Source organism: Harpegnathos saltator, unplaced genomic scaffold, assembly GCF_003227715.2.
Source record: "Harpegnathos saltator strain DR-91 unplaced genomic scaffold, Hsal_v8.6 scaffold536, whole genome shotgun sequence".
NCBI classification, from domain to species: domain Eukaryota; kingdom Metazoa; phylum Arthropoda; class Insecta; order Hymenoptera; family Formicidae; genus Harpegnathos; species Harpegnathos saltator.
In genome coordinates this window covers 8,837-25,783 of record NW_020230356.1, presented here as the reverse complement: position 1 = coordinate 25,783, position 16,947 = coordinate 8,837, and the positions used below count along the sequence as shown (strand labels likewise).

Here is a 16,947-nt window from a genome sequence, read left to right as displayed (position 1 = left end):
TGTCCCTGTCGTGTAGTTATCTATTAAAACTTTATTTTAACGGAATTTTAACGTTGACGATACATCCACCTTTTGTAACGAATAGAATCTGAACGGCTAATCTGTATTGTAAGCATTTGAATGACCTTAGACAACGGCGATAAGAAATGTTAAAAAACCTGATAATGAATGGCAAAGATACGTTAGGTGCAAGATACGAGTAAATGAAAAAAGAATACATAACGTTTCTATCTACTGATGGACAATATTAAAAAAAGAAAAAAACAAACTTACATTTTTACATGTTAATTAATGTAATAGGCGTTATTAGCTAATTTCAGTTGCTCCAAGCCGCTTCACATAAGAAGTACCGTCTATATTCTCTTATGTCGATGACGAATCTCGACGGAGGTCGCTACCGGAAAGGACAAAATCGGTATAAAGAGTGGCTCGTCTACGGTATGATACGTATATCCGGGACAACATAACCTCCAAGTGGCGACAGATAACTCGCTATCTACGGATGGACTGTCAATTCCGGTGTGCAGAGGGGCGTGTTTTGCGACCGCAGAAAGAGGCCGGGGAAATTCGTGTAGACTGACCAGAGTCCGCGAATTTCCGTGAGTGAGCGCCGCCGTAGAATAATCGCCTCCGGACGCTGGAGTTTTTCGTTAATAAAGTTTAATCGGCGACCGCGCCCGTCGAGCGTTCGCACCGTGTCCGCTGATTCATCGCCACCGATTTCACGAAACATCCCGCCTCGCCATCGCCACTCCGCCGTGTTCTCGATCGCGATTGTCCCGAGGCATTTCTTGTCGCAAGTAGCGAGCGCGAAATGACGGAGGTCCACAACTTCGGTGTCGATGCTATCAGTTGTCATGCGTGGAACAGAGATAGAACAGGTAAGCAAGACGCGTTTTCTTTTTCATTTCCCGCCTGTTTTGCGCGGCGTTTAACTTTACAGGAGATAATATCATGGCTTGTTTTGCGCAGAGGTTGCTATTTGTCCAAACAACAATGAGATCCAAGTACACAAGCGTACTTCATCTGGATGGAAGTTATTGGAGACTCTGCAGGAGCATCACATGGCTGTGATGGGAATCGACTGGGCGCCAAAGACCAATCGCATAGTCACCTGTTCTGCAGACAAGAATGCTTATGTGTGGACTCAGAAAGAAGATGGCAAGTGGGATCCTGCGTGGGTTCTTCTTCGAATAAATCGGGCCGCCACTTGCGTAAAATGGTCTCCTCTAGGTATACATGCAAGGGCAATTTTTGTTCAGATTCTTTCCAGAAAATGTTTCTTATATGATGTTTACATAATTGTTTTTCTTACAGAGAACAAATTTGCTGTGGGCTCTGGAGGTCGAGTTATAGCTGTTTGTTATTTTGTATTAGAGAATAACTGGTGGTTATGTAAACATATAAAGCGTCCCTTAAGGTCGACAGTGACCACTGTTGATTGGCATCCAGATAACAAGGTTCTGGTTGCTGGATCTACAGATTACAAGGTCCGGGTCTTCAGTGGATTTATCAGTGATATGGAGGATGCTCCTGGTACTAGCCCTTGGGGTCAGAGTAATACCTTAGGGACGTTACTGGCTGAGTTTCCTAATACACCCAATGGAGGTAGAGGTTGTTGTATGAAGGAATTCAGCTGCAAGAGGCTTGATTTTAAGTCAATATACTTTTGCGTTCAGGTGGCTGGATACATTCAGTAGCGTTCAGTCCTTGTGGCAATAAAATCTGTTGGGTGGCGCACAATTCGTCTATATGTGTCGCTGATGCTACTAAAGGAAACGCAGTCATGAGATTGTATACAGAGCATTTACCGTTTCGAAGTTGCATTTGGATAGGATCTAATAACATTGTTGTCTCGGTAATTGACAGATTGCTTCTTCACATTATCAACAAATAGACTTGCTGACTGTACTAGCCGAACTAGATATCTCTATCTCTCTCAGGGTCATAGCTGTATGCCGATGTTATATTCCATGGACGACAACGGGCAAATATACTTTGTGTCGAAATTGGATAATACGCAGAAAAAGGAGACCGCCGGTTTATCCGCCATGCGAAAGTTCCAATCTTTGGATCGACAAGCAAGGAACGAGACTAACGATAACGCGCTAGATAGTGTCCACCAAAACACGATCAACTGTGTTCGCCGAGTATCCGATCATGAATTTAGCACAAGCAGTTTAGACGGACAACTTGTAGTTTGGGACTTAAAGGTAACTTGCGTGGTGTCAGCATTTTATTCCGTCACTTACGACGATGATGTCATTCTAATCGACCTTTTCTTTTGTCAAGCTTCTAGAGAATTCCATTGCTGGTCTCAAGATAACGTAAGCACGAAACCTTTTTTTATATTGCGGAAATCGGAGATATTACATCCAATACAACGATGTATAAATGTTAAAATAAATACTATACAATTTCTCATTATATAATCGACCGCATTCTTAAATGTCTTCCGCATGACGTCACGACCCAAAGGAAATCGTCTTGTATCCCTCCGTGTTGTGTTGGTAAAATATCCAATAATGTATTCTTGCAAAAAAGGTAACGTTATTCTGACGCTGTTCGGACGTCATCGGTGTATATAAGGTGTCTTAAAAGTGTATACCAATACATGTCTTCTAATTTTAAACTGTCAACCGATTGAAATTTTATTCAGGCGATGTGACAAGCGGTAATACAATCACTGCGATTACGTAAATATGCAAGCGCCACTTCACAAATATCCTTTATCGCACGCTGCTGGGTCAGAATGACTATTTTGCTGGCATTTTATTTCACTTTATCGGTTGTACAAATAAACACCGATATAAATAGAAACGTAAGATAGCGTCCAAGCAAATTTTACACATCTTGAATTCATAATAAAAATGAATCTTTCTTTAACTTTCAGTTCTATCTATTTCCAGAGAAACGGTCAGAAGTGAAATGAGAAGAAAGTTCGTAGTTTTCACGTAATTTCTCGTCTTTAATCTGGAAGGATGGGAACTCGATCGATTTTACTCGAGAAGATTTCTCACACGATGGAAACTATAAGAACCTTTTGTGTCTGTTCAAGTACTCTCTTCAAATGACATATTCAATCATCTTTATTTTCTCCAATCTTTAGTTTTACATACAAACACGTTATCGCAAGCAAATCAATACCTTTACAGCTGCAAAATGCAATATATCTCGGTTCGTGCGATTATCTCGACGATGTGACCCGGTTCTCTCGAGACACCGAGTATCGGGGAGGGAGACTCATCGCCGCGACTCGAAGGGTAAAGCCAAGAGACAAATAGGACCATGTAGGCTATGCTGTCGAGCAGTCCACCCGTTGGCAGGCGCGCGCCTGGAAGGCAGTCAGGCTCCGGCTTGGCGAGTGGGGGCGGCGGGTGAAGAACGCCAGTCGAACAAGTTCAGCGGGAATATCGATTCAGTCTCGCGCAAACCACCCCACACATGCTGCCGTGGTCGCTGCAGCAGCAGCAGCGCGCTCGAAGCTTCGTTTTGCCATGTCTATCGCCGCCACCGCTGACGGCGGATACGTAAACAGAAACGCACGGCCAGCTGCGAAGAGCATTGTCGACGCGTAGTGTCGGCCCTAATCTTCGCCGAGGAAGCACGAGCGAGCTCGGCGACGATCGGAGTCGTCGCGTCGCGTCGCGTCGCGTCGTGTCGCGTCGCGTCACCGGCCCGGAAATCCCGCAGAAACGCGCGTCGTGGCGGATGTGCCGCGCCGATCGCGATTATTGATTCTCGCCTGACGTGTTTCTTCCTCTTGCTGCTTTTTCTTCTCCCTTTCTGGAGCCTCGATAGGATCATCGCACACGGCGACGCAACGCGCTGAGCAACGGCAGAGGAAGAGGAGGAAGAGAAAAAGGAGAGACAGCGACGCGAACCGCGCGCACTGCCAACCCCTCGATCGCCACCCCGTCGCCTCGTCCACCCTTGCCCAGCGTCGGGAGTGCGTCGTGCGAGAGCGGGAAGCGCCGACGAGTATCGTCTCCGCCTCCGCCTCCGCCACCGCCGCCGCCGCCGCCGCCGCCGCCGCCGCCGCTGTCGGCGCACGGCGTTATTCACTCGAGGGAGACTCACTGGTCGCTGGTCCGGCTAGTCCATCACCCCGCATTCACCATCGTCGCGGCCACCGGCCGTCGAATATGACGCGGCCTCATCGCCCGCAGACCCAGCCGTGCTACTCTTGACTACGAATCGACGCGGCGGACTGAGACACGGTGACGACGAGTGCGTGTGCCACATCGAGACATGTCTTCGATATCAGCGCAGGGCGTCGTCGAGCGTGCCAGCGCCGAACTGACCAAGCGGATCAACGGTTTGGGATTACGGACGTCCAAGCATCATGGTCGGTGGTGAACCGTTTTTCTCTTCGTTTCCTCCTGCTCCTCCTCTTTCTCTGCCTGTTGTTGTTGTAGTACTTGCTTTTACCTACTTTCTTTCTACTTCCTCCCCCATCCTCGCTTCTTCGTCATCGTGCACCTACATCGTGTATTACCATCCTCCACCGTCACTGCCGCCGCCGCCGCCGCCGCCGCCACCGTCACCGCCACCGCCACCGCCACCGCCACCGCCACCGCCACCATCACCACCACCACCACCACCACCATCACCTCCTCCTCCTCCTCCTCTTCCTCCTTCTCCTCTTGCTTGTAGTAACGTGCGTAACACAACGCCTCGTGTGCTTCGTGTTAAATCCGTACGGTAATAGCGTACGAACGCCGCTTCGATTTTTCCCCGTTATCGGGGGCGCAGGGACGAGGGGTGAGATCGGTGTCAAGTTTATCTTCCGCTTGGACGGCGGTGGAAAATAAAAGCGGACGCGAAGGATCGCCGCCATCGGTCGCCCGGGGGGCTTTTTCCACGACGGTGGAACCGCCGAACCGAGGGCCGAGTTGACGCGCGAACCCCTTTGAGCACAACCTCGGGGAGCCTGTCGCGTTACGTAATCACGGCGAAGGATTGATTTCCCCGTGAAAGCCCGCCCGCGTCGCCGCTTCCTTTATCGCGCGCTCGTAGATGAAGAGTAATTTTGCATCAGCGGCGATACGCGCGCGACGGTGCGCGCGTTGCGAGAAAGCTCGCGCCTATTAGCCCACGCGATATTCCCCCTCATAATTTATTTAAATGACACCGCGACACTACGTGACTTTCGTCGCAATCTTAACTGCAGCGGAATCGATAGCAACCGTCCTTGTGCACGCGAAATGCTCGGCTTTTGCTCGGCAATGGTCTGCCGCCTTCGCGTTCAGCGAGCGGCAGTCGTCGTCGCCGCCCGCCCGATGATCCATCCGGTCGATCACGCGAAAGTCCCGCTGGTCAGTCGCAGCTACGGACCGCGATAATCGGATGGTCCGTCATCCTGATGCTGGCGATCGAGCGCGCGCTGCTCTCCGATTCGAGTCGCCCTTTTTCCGCTTGCCCAACGCGCGCCACGTCGTTCGCGATTGATCGCGCTGCGATTCGGTTTGAAGACACGCGTCGACCGTGTTTGCCTTTCGACGCGCAGATAGGAAATCTCCGCGGCTGGACGGACGCCAGCGGCCGGGCCTGGTAAATCACGGCGAGCGCGACCGGAGATCGGACAGGCCGGGAGCGGATGAAAAAAGGACATGCAGGCTTTTGGGTCTTGATACGCCTAATTTTGACAAAGGAATTTTTCGAGGGGAGGCTGAATGGAGACGCTGGCCACTCGGGGACGTTTTATCCTTGTTCACGGGCGGTGGAGGGGTCAAGGATACCCGGCTGAAATTTTAATTCGCGGTATTCTACGAGAGCGTAATATATGTGCAATGGATACACATTCTTCGATTACTCCTGCGTGAGGAAAATCACTTGGGACAACGGGGACTTTGTCAGTGTAAGCAACGATGTATATTCGCTCGCTGTCTTTGATCATTTATTGCTCGAATGCATTTAAGCCTCTCCTTTAGATAGGAAGATGAAGAACTTTTATGAGAACTCGGGGAGAAGATCGCGAGCACGTAAATCCTGCCAGTCATCGATGTGTTACTATTTTTTCTTCTTTATTTTTTTTAGTTTACTTCCCACAAGGAATACGGAATGTATGTCACTCCTTGGACTTGGAATGTTCTAAATTAGTTAGATTTGACTGGCTGCTGCGCCAAATCAGCTTGCACATTTAGCATCGATGAAAATTTACCGTAAGTTCCTCCTCTTTTCAAGAATTCTCCCTGTGTATCGCGAGAAGCGCAGCATCACGCTTAAGTGTATATATAAGCGAAAGAAGCTTTATTAATGGAGACCGCGTAGATGCAGATCTTGAAGATGTGCACAAAGGTCTCCCCCCGAGCACAGCTTCGTGCACATTGATCTACCCAAGGCAGTCGATCGATTTGATCGCGACTCGCTCGTTAGACCGCTTAAGACCGTCTAATGCGCACAGCCGTTAAAAGTAAAAATAATGCGCAAGATAAATGGCAAACAGGAAATAGCGGTGTACCGCGAGCCAAATAGGACATACGGCTATGAAATGAAACGAGAGCCTAGCCCTCCTACCTAGCAGCAGCCCAGAGCGATTCGTCATTTGAGATTTGCTGAACGTCGCAAAGAATGATTACGGTGCAAATATGCTAATGGCGTCTCTATTCGAGAGACCGGTTACCGCGGAAAATTCCCTCTTTGGCCTGCTGGCCGGATGAGTTACTGTCTTACGTTTTACTATGTATCTTACGACGAGAAGTATGCCAAGCGCATGCCACGGGAAAGTCGGTTACGCTTAAATCGTCCAAATATCGCTATCGCGCGTCCTTACCTATGATATTCCAGACATAACGACCTTTCTTCGGAACGGCTTTCAGATTTTACGAATCCTCGGCTCTTTTGTGCAGAACTTAACGGTTCCGTAATCTTCATACGAATTTCTACTGACCAACCAGCTACTCCTCTGTGGGTTTCTTCATGTTCATTTAGCTCTTCGATTGGCTGATTTTTCGCTTCTGGCTTTTCCTTCGAAATTGCTCGAAGGATTCTCTCTCTCTCTCTCAGACACACACATACACACACACACACACACACACACACACACACACACACACACACACACACACACACCACACACACACACACACACACACACACACACACACACACACACACACACACACACACACACACACACACACACACACATATATATCCTCACACGCTATGTCCTTTGTGTTTCCGAAAAATCAATTTCTTATCGCCTAATGCGCGCTCTCATCGCCTGGCAAGTCCTCCTAATTACGTTTGTATAAATCGACTGTTCACCTTCCAGGCGGCGGGAAGACTAGCGTTATGGAGCGCGTGACGAACGTCTTCTGCGGCAGTGGCAGTGTCGCCTACATGAATTTGCAGAGCGCGAACAATGCGAATGCAACGCCGGAGAAGCCCAGCCGGAGCGCCGCGCAGACTATTAACAATATGCCGGCGAGCAACAAGAGCTTGAACAATGTCACCCCTAGCAGAGGCAGGATACCTAGGAACAGGATAAAGAACGTGCCTCTGGCCAGCGGCGGCACCGGCGGCTATGTCGCGCCGAGCACGTGGGAGCAGCTGATGCAGGACGAGAACTTCCTCGGGCGATTTTTTCTCTTCTTCAACGCAACGGAGAGAAGGATCTTGGCTCAGGTTCGTGCACCGATGACGAAATTCTCAAGCTCCAAGCCGCATTCCAAGGTGTAAACATGGGCCGCGCAGGCGGAGTCGCTACTCGAGCGGAAGTAGAGCTTTTTTTAGATTTTCGCGGTTTAATGTTGACATCTGTACAGACGCAGGTCGCACGGGGAAATATTGCATATCGAGTCGCATCTTCGACCTCAGGAGGAGAAATCTTAGATCCTCTTGAATCGAGAAGAGTATAAGATGAATGCTCCAATTAGTGAGAACATTTGTAATTTCTGTTTTGGCAGTTGGGTCGATTTTCCTTAATAAATCAACTAATACGAGTCCATATCTTTACATTGCATTTCTCTCAGACGCATGTGTTCTTATTCTGACTCTTACTTTAAATTTCATATATTATACTTGGTTATCAATCTCGGATAGAATTAAAAATCATGGTAAATGGCTGGAATAACATAATTACGATGATTGATATCTTAGGAGGTGATATCAAGCATCCATTTTTTAGATCTGTGCAAAATTATTTTTCAGTGCCTTTCAACTAAACTGTCAATAATCAAAAACTAAGCTGTCGTGCCACTAAATGATACTTCAGTCATATCTGTAAGAAGAAGAAAGCCCGTAAGAAGTAAATCATAAATAAGTTAAGATTTTTCTCGAAATTAGAGACAAAAAACATAACATAATTAAAATGCTGTTATGGAATGTTAAAGCTTTCCAGTAAAATCAACTTTACTCTTACTTTACTTAGCACGTACATCGATTTATTAATTTATTTTCACAATAAAGCTGCTTGCTCGCTAACTGAGACATTCACTTTAATTTGTTCAATAAATTCTTCGTTTCACGATCGTAGCTCAATGTAGCTAAATTCCAAGTGTTTTATGAGTCTCAAATCTCCTGTGCACTTCTCGGTTCGCCTCTTGCTCCCCAAAGATTCTCAATTCCGTATATTCTGACAATCCTCTCTCGTGATAGCCGCAACGTAATTGTACGCTCTACGCCATCGCGGTCTCAACCTCGAGATAAGCGCACTGTGCACCTTAATCGAATGTCGTGTTATCGTTGCACGTTGCAGGTTTGCACCAAGTGGAGGGACGTTCTGTACGCGAGACCGCGTCTCTGGACGGGATTGGTGCCGGTGGTGAGATGCCGCGAAGCCCGCGCTATGCAGCCCAGCTCGCGCACCCGACTCTACGCTTCCTTAGTAAGAAGAGGTTTCCACTCGTTAGTCCTCTCGGGCGCAGCGGATGAAGACATCCCGGAGTTGACGCACGGTTTCCCCTTGGCACAGCGATATGTGCACTCCTTGTCGTTGCGGTGCTGCGCGGTGACCGACCGGGGCCTTGAGGCTCTCTTGGATCACTTGCAGGTAAATTCGCTATTATTCATCCCTGAGTTTCTCTCCACTGCGCCTTCGTTGGCCTCCACGTCGACGCGACGTATGCTTATCGCGGAATTGCGTTGTGTTTGAATAAAAAAAATTTTCCAGTGGTATATAAAGGATACAAAAATTCCAGTTGAAGTTGCCAGAGTTCAGTCTAAATTACCCAAATTTTTGCTTAACTTAAATAGAATGTTGTTTTCAGTCAGAATTTTTGCTTGAAATTATTGAAGATTATGTTTTTCATGCATTCGTGTTTTTATCACTCGAAGAATATATTATAGTTAGACGCAGAAATTTAAACGAAAAGATATAATATATTGGAAAATTGAACAGAATTATAAATGCAATAATATCGCAAAATTGACAGAGGAAAAATAATGTTTAAACTTTAAAATAAACTCAGATGATCAATAAATTAGATGCAGAGAGGATCTTTCCTCGAGCTTCGGACGATCTTCCGAATTCAGTATTACAATAAGCGCAACCATACATCGTACTTTTTACCCCGGATAATTCTATCAAATTCACACAAGAAGGATCCATACAATGATTCTTACGCGATCTCAATAGCAAGATTACTACAGCGAGAAAAGATCTTCTTATAGATCGTATTACCCGGGCCAATAATAAATATACGAAAGGTCAATGACGATATATACGTATATGAATACTCTCCTATTGTTGGGCAGCTTTTATCCCGGCGCACAAAAAGCTTCATTTTCCTTGGGCGAAAGTAGCTGTTTCGCATTCGAGTCGCATACAATCTGCGGCTTGAAGGCTGCAAGCTCGTTAGCGGGATCCGCGACGTGTCGGCGTCGTACGATACGATGCGACGATACGAATCGACACGGGGAACTCACAATTTGCTATTATTTTTAGGCTTTGTACGAGCTTGAATTGGCCGGCTGTAACGAGATAACAGAAGCCGGTCTGTGGGCTTGCCTCACCCCCAGAATAGTGTCGTTGTCCCTGTCGGATTGCATCAACGTCGCCGACGAGGCGGTCGGTGCGGTCGCCCAGCTATTGCCGAGTCTCTACGAATTCTCCCTGCAGGCTTATCACGTCACTGATGCTGCGCTTGGTTACTTCAGTGCCAAACAGAGTAGCGCGCTTAGCATCCTGAGACTCCAGTCCTGCTGGGAACTCACAAATCATGGTGTAGTAAATATTGGTGAGCGTCTCCTCGCCATGTCGCACTTCCGGCATTGTTACATTTTTCTTCTTTTGCGTAGATTTAGCTTCCTAGCTAAATATCTGTCGAAAACGCATATATTCTTGTACCGTTTATTAATTAATTTATTCCGTTTATCTTCTAATCAATTGTACACATCGTACGAGGGGGAGAAAAGATGCAATCTCAAAAAACACGCCGGTTAGTAGTTACATTCCATCGACTTCGCAATTTGTAGCGAGCTACGCGCTGTTATTGAATGACGATTATACGCGTAAAGTGGAATTATACTATTCGCAAAACACACGGGCCACTTGCCAATATTGAGTTTCGTTCGCGACACGGTGGTCGGCAAAGGTAAACGAGATGTACAATAGTGATAGGCCGAAATTAAGACAGGTGCATAGTGCTTGGGATTAAATTTAGAATTAAGGAACACAGCTTTATTTAGCTTTCAAGCTGTCACCGGTAGTTCGGACTCGAGTTATATAGCAAGCGTAACTACAAGGTAGGCATGTGTAGCTCGCGAACAACGACCCGATACTATTATTTAGACGGGGAATGTTGCGAAGGATTATATAATGTTGGATCTTACTTTCTGTCATATTCCTCAGTCATGCAACCTTTTCCAAATTTATCTGTGTCAATTATGCTTGTAAGATAATTCAGAGCAAAAGTCGACGTGACAAGCGGATGTCAAATTAGACGTTCGCTTCAAATAGATTAAATTTCTGTGCAAGTCCGTCTACGTATTTATGGATATCTTTTATAATTTAAAATCCACGTAAAGCAATAATTTCACGGAATAATTTTGTACATGTCATTTGATATGTTGTTTGTATTTCTTTTTCGTCAAGTATTCTGATGTGATTCTCATTCTCATGCATTATATATACCGCATGCAATTTTGGAAGTGTTATTTTAATGTCTCCGTCTTTGTTTTAGTACATTCCTTGCCCAATCTGACTGTGCTATCGCTTTCTGGATGCAGTAAAGTAACGGATGACGGCGTTGAATTAATCGCGGAAAACTTGCCAAGACTTCGTTCCTTAGATCTGAGCTGGTGCTCAAGGATTACAGACGCAGCCTTAGAATATATTGCCTGTGATTTGAATAGCTTAGAAGAACTCACATTAGATAGGTAAGTGAAAGTTATTGTAATATAAATTATGAAACTACGATTTAGCGGCGAGCGTCTAGCGCACCTAACAGATCGCCTCTTCGTTGTACTTGCATAGAATTTAACGAGATGTTGCGTTCCAACATCTCGCGGACAGATATTACGTTCCAACGAGTCGAACTTTGTCTCATAGACGTAGACTCATATCATTCATTCGGCACAGAAAAGTTAATTTTGCCTAAACGAAGACCGAGCATCCATTCCCGTTGGAAAAACCGCGTAGCGCTCTTGAGGGGTATTCTCTTAGAATTTTTCAGTTACCTAACAAAACAACAAGTATTTACCCAAACATTCTATTTGAGATGGCGCGTTACGAAACGACGCCGCTGACTCATGTGTCACAAAGTGTCAGAAAGTCGCGGTGCCGCTAAAGTGATAATTATACGTTCAGCCAAACGGCTGTTTTCGCCGTGACATTAACAATCTCGGCGCGCCGTCTTGTCCGCTATTTCGTGTTCCTGACATGCCCGGCATAATTTACGATATCGCACTCATGTCTCCCGCGCATCGTAATTCCTCGCAGGTGTGTACACATCACGGATATTGGCGTCGGCTACATCTCCACGATGGTCTCGCTGAGCGCCTTGTTCCTGAGGTGGTGTTCGCAACTTAGAGATTTCGGACTTCAACATCTGTGCGTCATGAGATCTCTGCAGGTGCTGTCCGTGGCAGGTAAGGTCGCATACCCATATTGAATCATAGTTTACGCAACTTTCCTCGTGAGAAGTGGAATATTACGGATCGGTACGATGTACTTCTCATGCCTCGATCTAAACTAAAAGTCTATTGAACGATAGAAGAAACATTCTGCCATTCAAAATAAACATGTCGTCGTTGGCGACATTTATATTCAAAGCTAGAGAAATCGCGCTCTGCTTTCTCAACGAAGCATCGCAACAATTGTCGCGAACGAAAGTAACTGAATTATTCGCTACGGGAGAGAGGTGTGCTAAATAAGATCTAATTCTGCCTAGGTTGCCCGTTGCTCACAAGTGGTGGTTTATCTAGTCTGATACAGCTTCGACACTTACACGAGCTAGAGCTAACTAATTGTCCAGGAACATCGCGAGAACTGTTTGATTACTTGCGTGAACATCTGCCGCGTTGCCTAATCATCGAATAAACGATGTTTAATGAGATTACAATATCGGCGAAATAAGATCCCTTTATATTCGAACAGAGATGTGTGTATGTGTGTGCGTGTGTGAGTGTGTGTGTGTCTGTATGCATGTGTGGAGTGACAGAAGACGAAGAGTATTAAACTGTACGAATAAGCGGGTTTCTTGAACGCGGGAAGCGATATATTTCGAACGAACAGACGAGCGGAGCGGAGCGTATACAGATAAAAAGCAATTTACGTCCATGTAACGAAAGAACACTATGTTTTCCTCGTAATGGTCTAAGGAAACACTAGCCCTCGAACGTGCAAGATAATACGATTAATAACGCATAGACATTTTTAATATACTAACGTCCCGTGCACTTCCGTTCCTATTTTTTCATTCTGCCACGCAATCACGTCGAGACGGGTGAACGAGCGAGCGAGCGAGCGAGCGAGCGAGCAAACGAGCGAACGAACGAACGAACGAACGAACGAACGAAGTAGAAAGGAGACTCACGCCCCGTTCTAATGATCTTGTATAGAGAATTGAATTCGATATTGTACATTAGAAGAGATTGATAGAGCGCGCGCATCAGAAAGAAGAGATCGGTGACTTGTGGGTCCTTCTTTTTGCCTCCTAATAGTATAGAAAGTCCGAGTAAGCATACGGCAAGAAACTCACAACAGTTAGAACTGTGATAAATTTATATTGTACGTAATTCTCTAATTGGTTCGCTCTAATAGGTGCTTCAACGTCATCGGCTGCATTCGGCGGGCAGAACAAGCGTACGAGGCGATTGAGGAGAGTATAGTGGCAATCGGTTTTATACGGTTGGGAATATGTATTTACGAGCGTATGTAACCGATTATATTCAATTCAGCGCCGCCCGATCGTTGTCTCCGCCGCACGCGCACCGACCGACGCGCGCGCATTATCCCATTATTTGCCGATTATAGCTGCAACACAGTACGCATGTTGCTTGAAAGTAAGTATTTAGCGGGTATCGATTACACGAACAGAAGCTGCTAACATTCCAAGCCACATTACTCAGCATCCCTATTCATGAACACATGATTCGTGTTGTTTGTTTGACGATGCATATTGTAGACGGGGAACGCGTTTCAATTGTCGCATCCACGATACCTGGGAACATCGTCATCCATGTGTTACCTTTATATAGTATATCCTCGTGCAATCAGTGTTCTCTAAATTTAGAACTTTTCGCTAGCTATGTATTCTTTGTGGTTTTCCCGATTAAGTATATACATATACATATGAATATAAATATATATTAATGTAATATATAAATATAGAAGGAATATTTCGCGTGTTTCAAGTGGATAATGACGATTTTAATAACTTATTACGTCATCGATACGTGTGTCGTATATGCCTTATCGGTATTGGCATATTAAATCGAATAAGTATTTACCTATTATTATTTGTACGACTAAGCAAGCGCGTCGTATTAATCGATTTAATCGAACGTTTGAGTTTCGCATTATATGAGATTATCACGACCAACAGGATACCAAAAGGATGTGTCTTTCTTAAGTTCATTCGCGCAAGGAACTCACTCGCAACTTTCGATGCGATACAATACACACATTGTGCGCCGTTCGTTATTAGGATAATATCCATCTTTGATATTTAGGCCAGAACGCCGTACCCTTCATGTGATATATTGACTATTATTATTGTAGCAATAATTCTAATTTATTATTCTGTTAAAGCCTTAGTTATAAACTATCAACAAACAGTCTATCTCTTTCTCAATGCAGTTTGATATTCACAAGCAAATATAATTTATACGTGTTGTCACATGTTTAGCACATATAACACCTTTGTATATATTGTACAAATTATACCCGATAATTCTGTTATGAATCAAAACCGAGCGTAAATATATCCGCACAGGCAAAGTTGCATCAGAAAGTGGAGTCACATTGTGAGATACTATGATCACAGACGCAACATTTAATGACGACACACGATAATATGATGGAATGTGCTGTGAAATAAAAATTTATTGACCAAACTATATTGTACTTTAATATTTACCTTCTAAAGACACATTAAAATATGAAGATGTAAAGTTAAGCATTTTCCCACCATAAAAGTGGACCTAGACCTGCTTCATCAATAGATCCCTATGAAATATATTAGTACTTATATAGTGTGAAAATAACATTCTGTATTAACATAATTAAGTACTTGACTGTGCTTACATGTAAGATATATGGTGCTACTTTATTGGTTTCTTCTTTCTCAACTGTATCAGGTGGCTTGGGTGTTTCCTCTGTAAAGATCTCGTTCACTACCCTAAATCTTATCAACTCCTCTAGAATTTAATATAAATTTTATTACTTATGTTCAGAATAATATTTTAATCACATATATGTGTGATACATACCTAAATCCACATATAAATCATGTGTTGATCCTTCCTCAGTCTTATATTCCCATACCCAAACTTGATCCCTTTGGTCAAAACGTGATGGATATGGTAGCTTATGTGGTGGTATGATTATATCGTCAAAGAATCCTAATGTAACTGTAAAAAACAAAATGCTAACAATGTGAGTAATAAAATTATACTGATTTAAATAATATAGTCGAATATTTACCATGTATACCATCAGCGCTACAAAAACGAGTTTTTCCTATTAATATCTCTTCCATAAATGGACGAAATACAACAAAACGAAATGATACATTAGTATGAGAAGCTCCATCTCCTGGGAAGACATGTGACTCTTCAATTTTTGTGATATCATATAGCATAATGCAAAGTCCTACATTCACATAAACCTATATAATAATATTTATTATAATTCTATTAACAAAGAATAAGTAGAGGATATTTATTGGAAACTATTTACCTTATTACCAAGCTTTCTATTCAATTCATCAGTGATTACATCATTTAATTTTTGTTTAAAATTATTTGGTGTAGTTCTCACCGTGTCTTTTAAGTCAGCAAGTATAAACATTGTGTTTGTTCGGGAATACGTGTTCCGTCAAGAAAAGAAAAGAGAATAAGCGAAGCCAGACGATCCTGCATCGCATGGCGGGCTGCTTCAGAGTTGCTAGATGCAATATATTACGACGCTACAGCGCATGCGATGACGTAGGCACGCTGCTTGTGTAAAAGCAGAGAGGAACGTGAGAGCGGCCAACACCGGTGTTTTCGACGACACCGACTTTCCGCACTGGGAAAGAACGCCATCTGCATCCATTTTGAGAGGGAAACTACGATGCTACATCCACTTTCAGGTTTCGGCAGTAAAACCTGTATGTGGTGACAGTCCGTGCTACATCCATTTTTAGGCGGTTTATGTCCGTGCTACAACCATAATTGCGTACTTGACAAGCACGGTCTCGCACATTGTTACGCGTTTATAACATGAATTAACATGTTAACATGTGCAAAAAAAAAAGAATTGACATTGTGTATGATTAATATCATAAAGATCATACGAAGTATCCGGTAATTAGCTGCCAACCCGAAGTGTGAGGGTAGATTGGGTTGAGACAAACATAAAAGTCCCATACCATTTTGCGAAATTCGCAATAATTATCGAGTTATTAATGACAGAAATCTGAGGAGTAAAAGCGCGCTGACATAGATGATTCGAAAAGCGTTGCAGTTGCTCAGGGCAGTGATCATGAATTTTTTCCCTAGCGTGAACTAATAAAAAGTGAAAGACTTCTGTGAATCAGTGAAAAATGAAAAATTTTATATGAATTTGTGAAAATCGAAACATTTCACACGACAATTGAGTCGTTCAACATGGCAGTTGCGCGTTCTGGATAATTCAATGAATACCAAAGAAATCAAATTGATCAAAATAATAATATCCGTATAGTCCGAAGGATATTACGTGACACGCAAAATCCGTTTAATATAATATCCAAAGAAAATGTTTCAAAATATGTATGTACAGATAATATAAACCTTATGCACCGACGAGATATACTACAAAGACTGATGACCTTACGAGATTTAGCGTACCAGAGAAATTTCCCTGGTGAGGCACTCGGGTGAAAGAGACCGTCTCGCATTTAGCGCAGTAAAATTTAATGGAAACTAATACTTTTCAGTCCTTTTCTTCGGATCAAAAAGATTCAGAAATCAGACATATTCAAAATGTCAATACTTTTTAATATGTTTCAATTCGACATTTTATACAGAAAAGTAGGACGAACGGAATGGGATTCGGACAACGATACATCATGCGTCCCCAGACGTGTCAAATCGTTTATTATAGAGGAGACTTTGATATGGCAACATGTATTCGAATATTTAATCGTCCCATGGACCACTTATATATAATAAAAAAAAATTAACGCGGATAAATGAACGATTCGTATCAATTTTTCCTTTTCTTATAAAGCAATGAAAGAGTAAATCAGTATCGAAAATCGAATACCGATTAATACCATAAATCAGTGTCAGAAAATTGTCCAAGTGCAATGA

At 43.9% G+C, this 16,947-nt stretch overlaps 3 protein-coding genes across 4 annotated transcripts; 2 read left to right on the top strand and 1 right to left on the bottom strand.

Moving 5' to 3' along the window:
• Positions 1–441: 441 nt before the first annotated feature.
• Arpc1 (Actin-related protein 2/3 complex, subunit 1A) lies at positions 442–2,432 on the top strand. Its single transcript, XM_011145699.3, has 6 exons — positions 442–881; positions 973–1,233; positions 1,318–1,608; positions 1,680–1,858; positions 1,944–2,213; positions 2,293–2,432. Exons 1-6 carry the CDS (start codon positions 815–817, stop codon positions 2,329–2,331), a joined length of 1,107 nt encoding a protein of 368 aa, XP_011144001.1. The 5' UTR covers positions 442–814; the 3' UTR covers positions 2,332–2,432.
• Positions 2,433–3,080: 648 nt separating this feature from the next.
• On the top strand, positions 3,081–14,506 carry LOC105185867 (F-box/LRR-repeat protein 16). 2 transcript variants are annotated; one of them, XM_019842661.2, is made up of 8 exons: positions 5,654–5,860; positions 6,040–6,164; positions 7,280–7,632; positions 8,705–8,998; positions 9,893–10,184; positions 11,130–11,325; positions 11,888–12,036; positions 12,339–14,506. In XM_019842661.2, exons 2-8 carry the CDS (start codon positions 6,152–6,154, stop codon positions 12,485–12,487), a joined length of 1,446 nt encoding a protein of 481 aa, XP_019698220.1. In that variant the 5' UTR covers positions 5,654–5,860; positions 6,040–6,151; the 3' UTR covers positions 12,488–14,506. The 2 variants fall into 2 exon arrangements, with proteins under 2 accessions (XP_025158949.1, XP_019698220.1); XM_025303164.1 differs by lacking the exons at positions 5,654–5,860; positions 6,040–6,164 and adding an exon at positions 3,081–4,348.
• On the bottom strand, positions 14,139–15,626 carry Polr3H (RNA polymerase III subunit H). The gene is made up of 5 exons (XM_011145700.3): positions 15,350–15,626; positions 15,095–15,278; positions 14,881–15,021; positions 14,696–14,808; positions 14,139–14,617 (listed from the first exon to the last, which is right to left on the bottom strand). The coding sequence occupies exons 1-5, from the start codon at positions 15,458–15,460 to the stop codon at positions 14,564–14,566; spliced, it is 603 nt and encodes a 200-aa protein (XP_011144002.1). The 5' UTR covers positions 15,461–15,626; the 3' UTR covers positions 14,139–14,563.
• Between the last annotated feature and the right edge of the window lie 1,321 nt (positions 15,627–16,947).

What these genes read in the sequence shown, in the direction of transcription:
- LOC105185867 (XM_025303164.1), top strand. Translation starts at nt 4,252, where the DNA reads ATGTCTTCGATATCAGCGCAGGGCGTCGTCGAGCGTGCCAGCGCCGAA. An exon ending in CTCTCTTGGATCACTTGCAG is followed by an intron (nt 8,999 to 9,892) that starts GTAAATTCGCTA and finishes TATTATTTTTAG; the next exon opens with GCTTTGTACGAGCTTGAATT. An exon ending in TCATGGTGTAGTAAATATTG is followed by an intron (nt 10,185 to 11,129) that starts GTGAGCGTCTCC and finishes TCTTTGTTTTAG; the next exon opens with TACATTCCTTGCCCAATCTG.
- Arpc1 (XM_011145699.3), top strand. Translation starts at nt 815, where the DNA reads ATGACGGAGGTCCACAACTTCGGTGTCGATGCTATCAGTTGTCATGCG. An exon ending in CTAATAACATTGTTGTCTCG is followed by an intron (nt 1,859 to 1,943) that starts GTAATTGACAGA and finishes TATCTCTCTCAG; the next exon opens with GGTCATAGCTGTATGCCGAT. An exon ending in TTGTAGTTTGGGACTTAAAG is followed by an intron (nt 2,214 to 2,292) that starts GTAACTTGCGTG and finishes TCTTTTGTCAAG; the next exon opens with CTTCTAGAGAATTCCATTGC.
- Polr3H (XM_011145700.3), bottom strand. Translation starts at nt 15,460, where the DNA reads ATGTTTATACTTGCTGACTTAAAAGACACGGTGAGAACTACACCAAAT. An exon ending in TAGCGCTGATGGTATACATG is followed by an intron (nt 15,022 to 15,094) that starts GTAAATATTCGA and finishes TGTTTTTTACAG; the next exon opens with TTACATTAGGATTCTTTGAC. An exon ending in TAGCACCATATATCTTACAT is followed by an intron (nt 14,618 to 14,695) that starts GTAAGCACAGTC and finishes TATATTTCATAG; the next exon opens with GGATCTATTGATGAAGCAGG.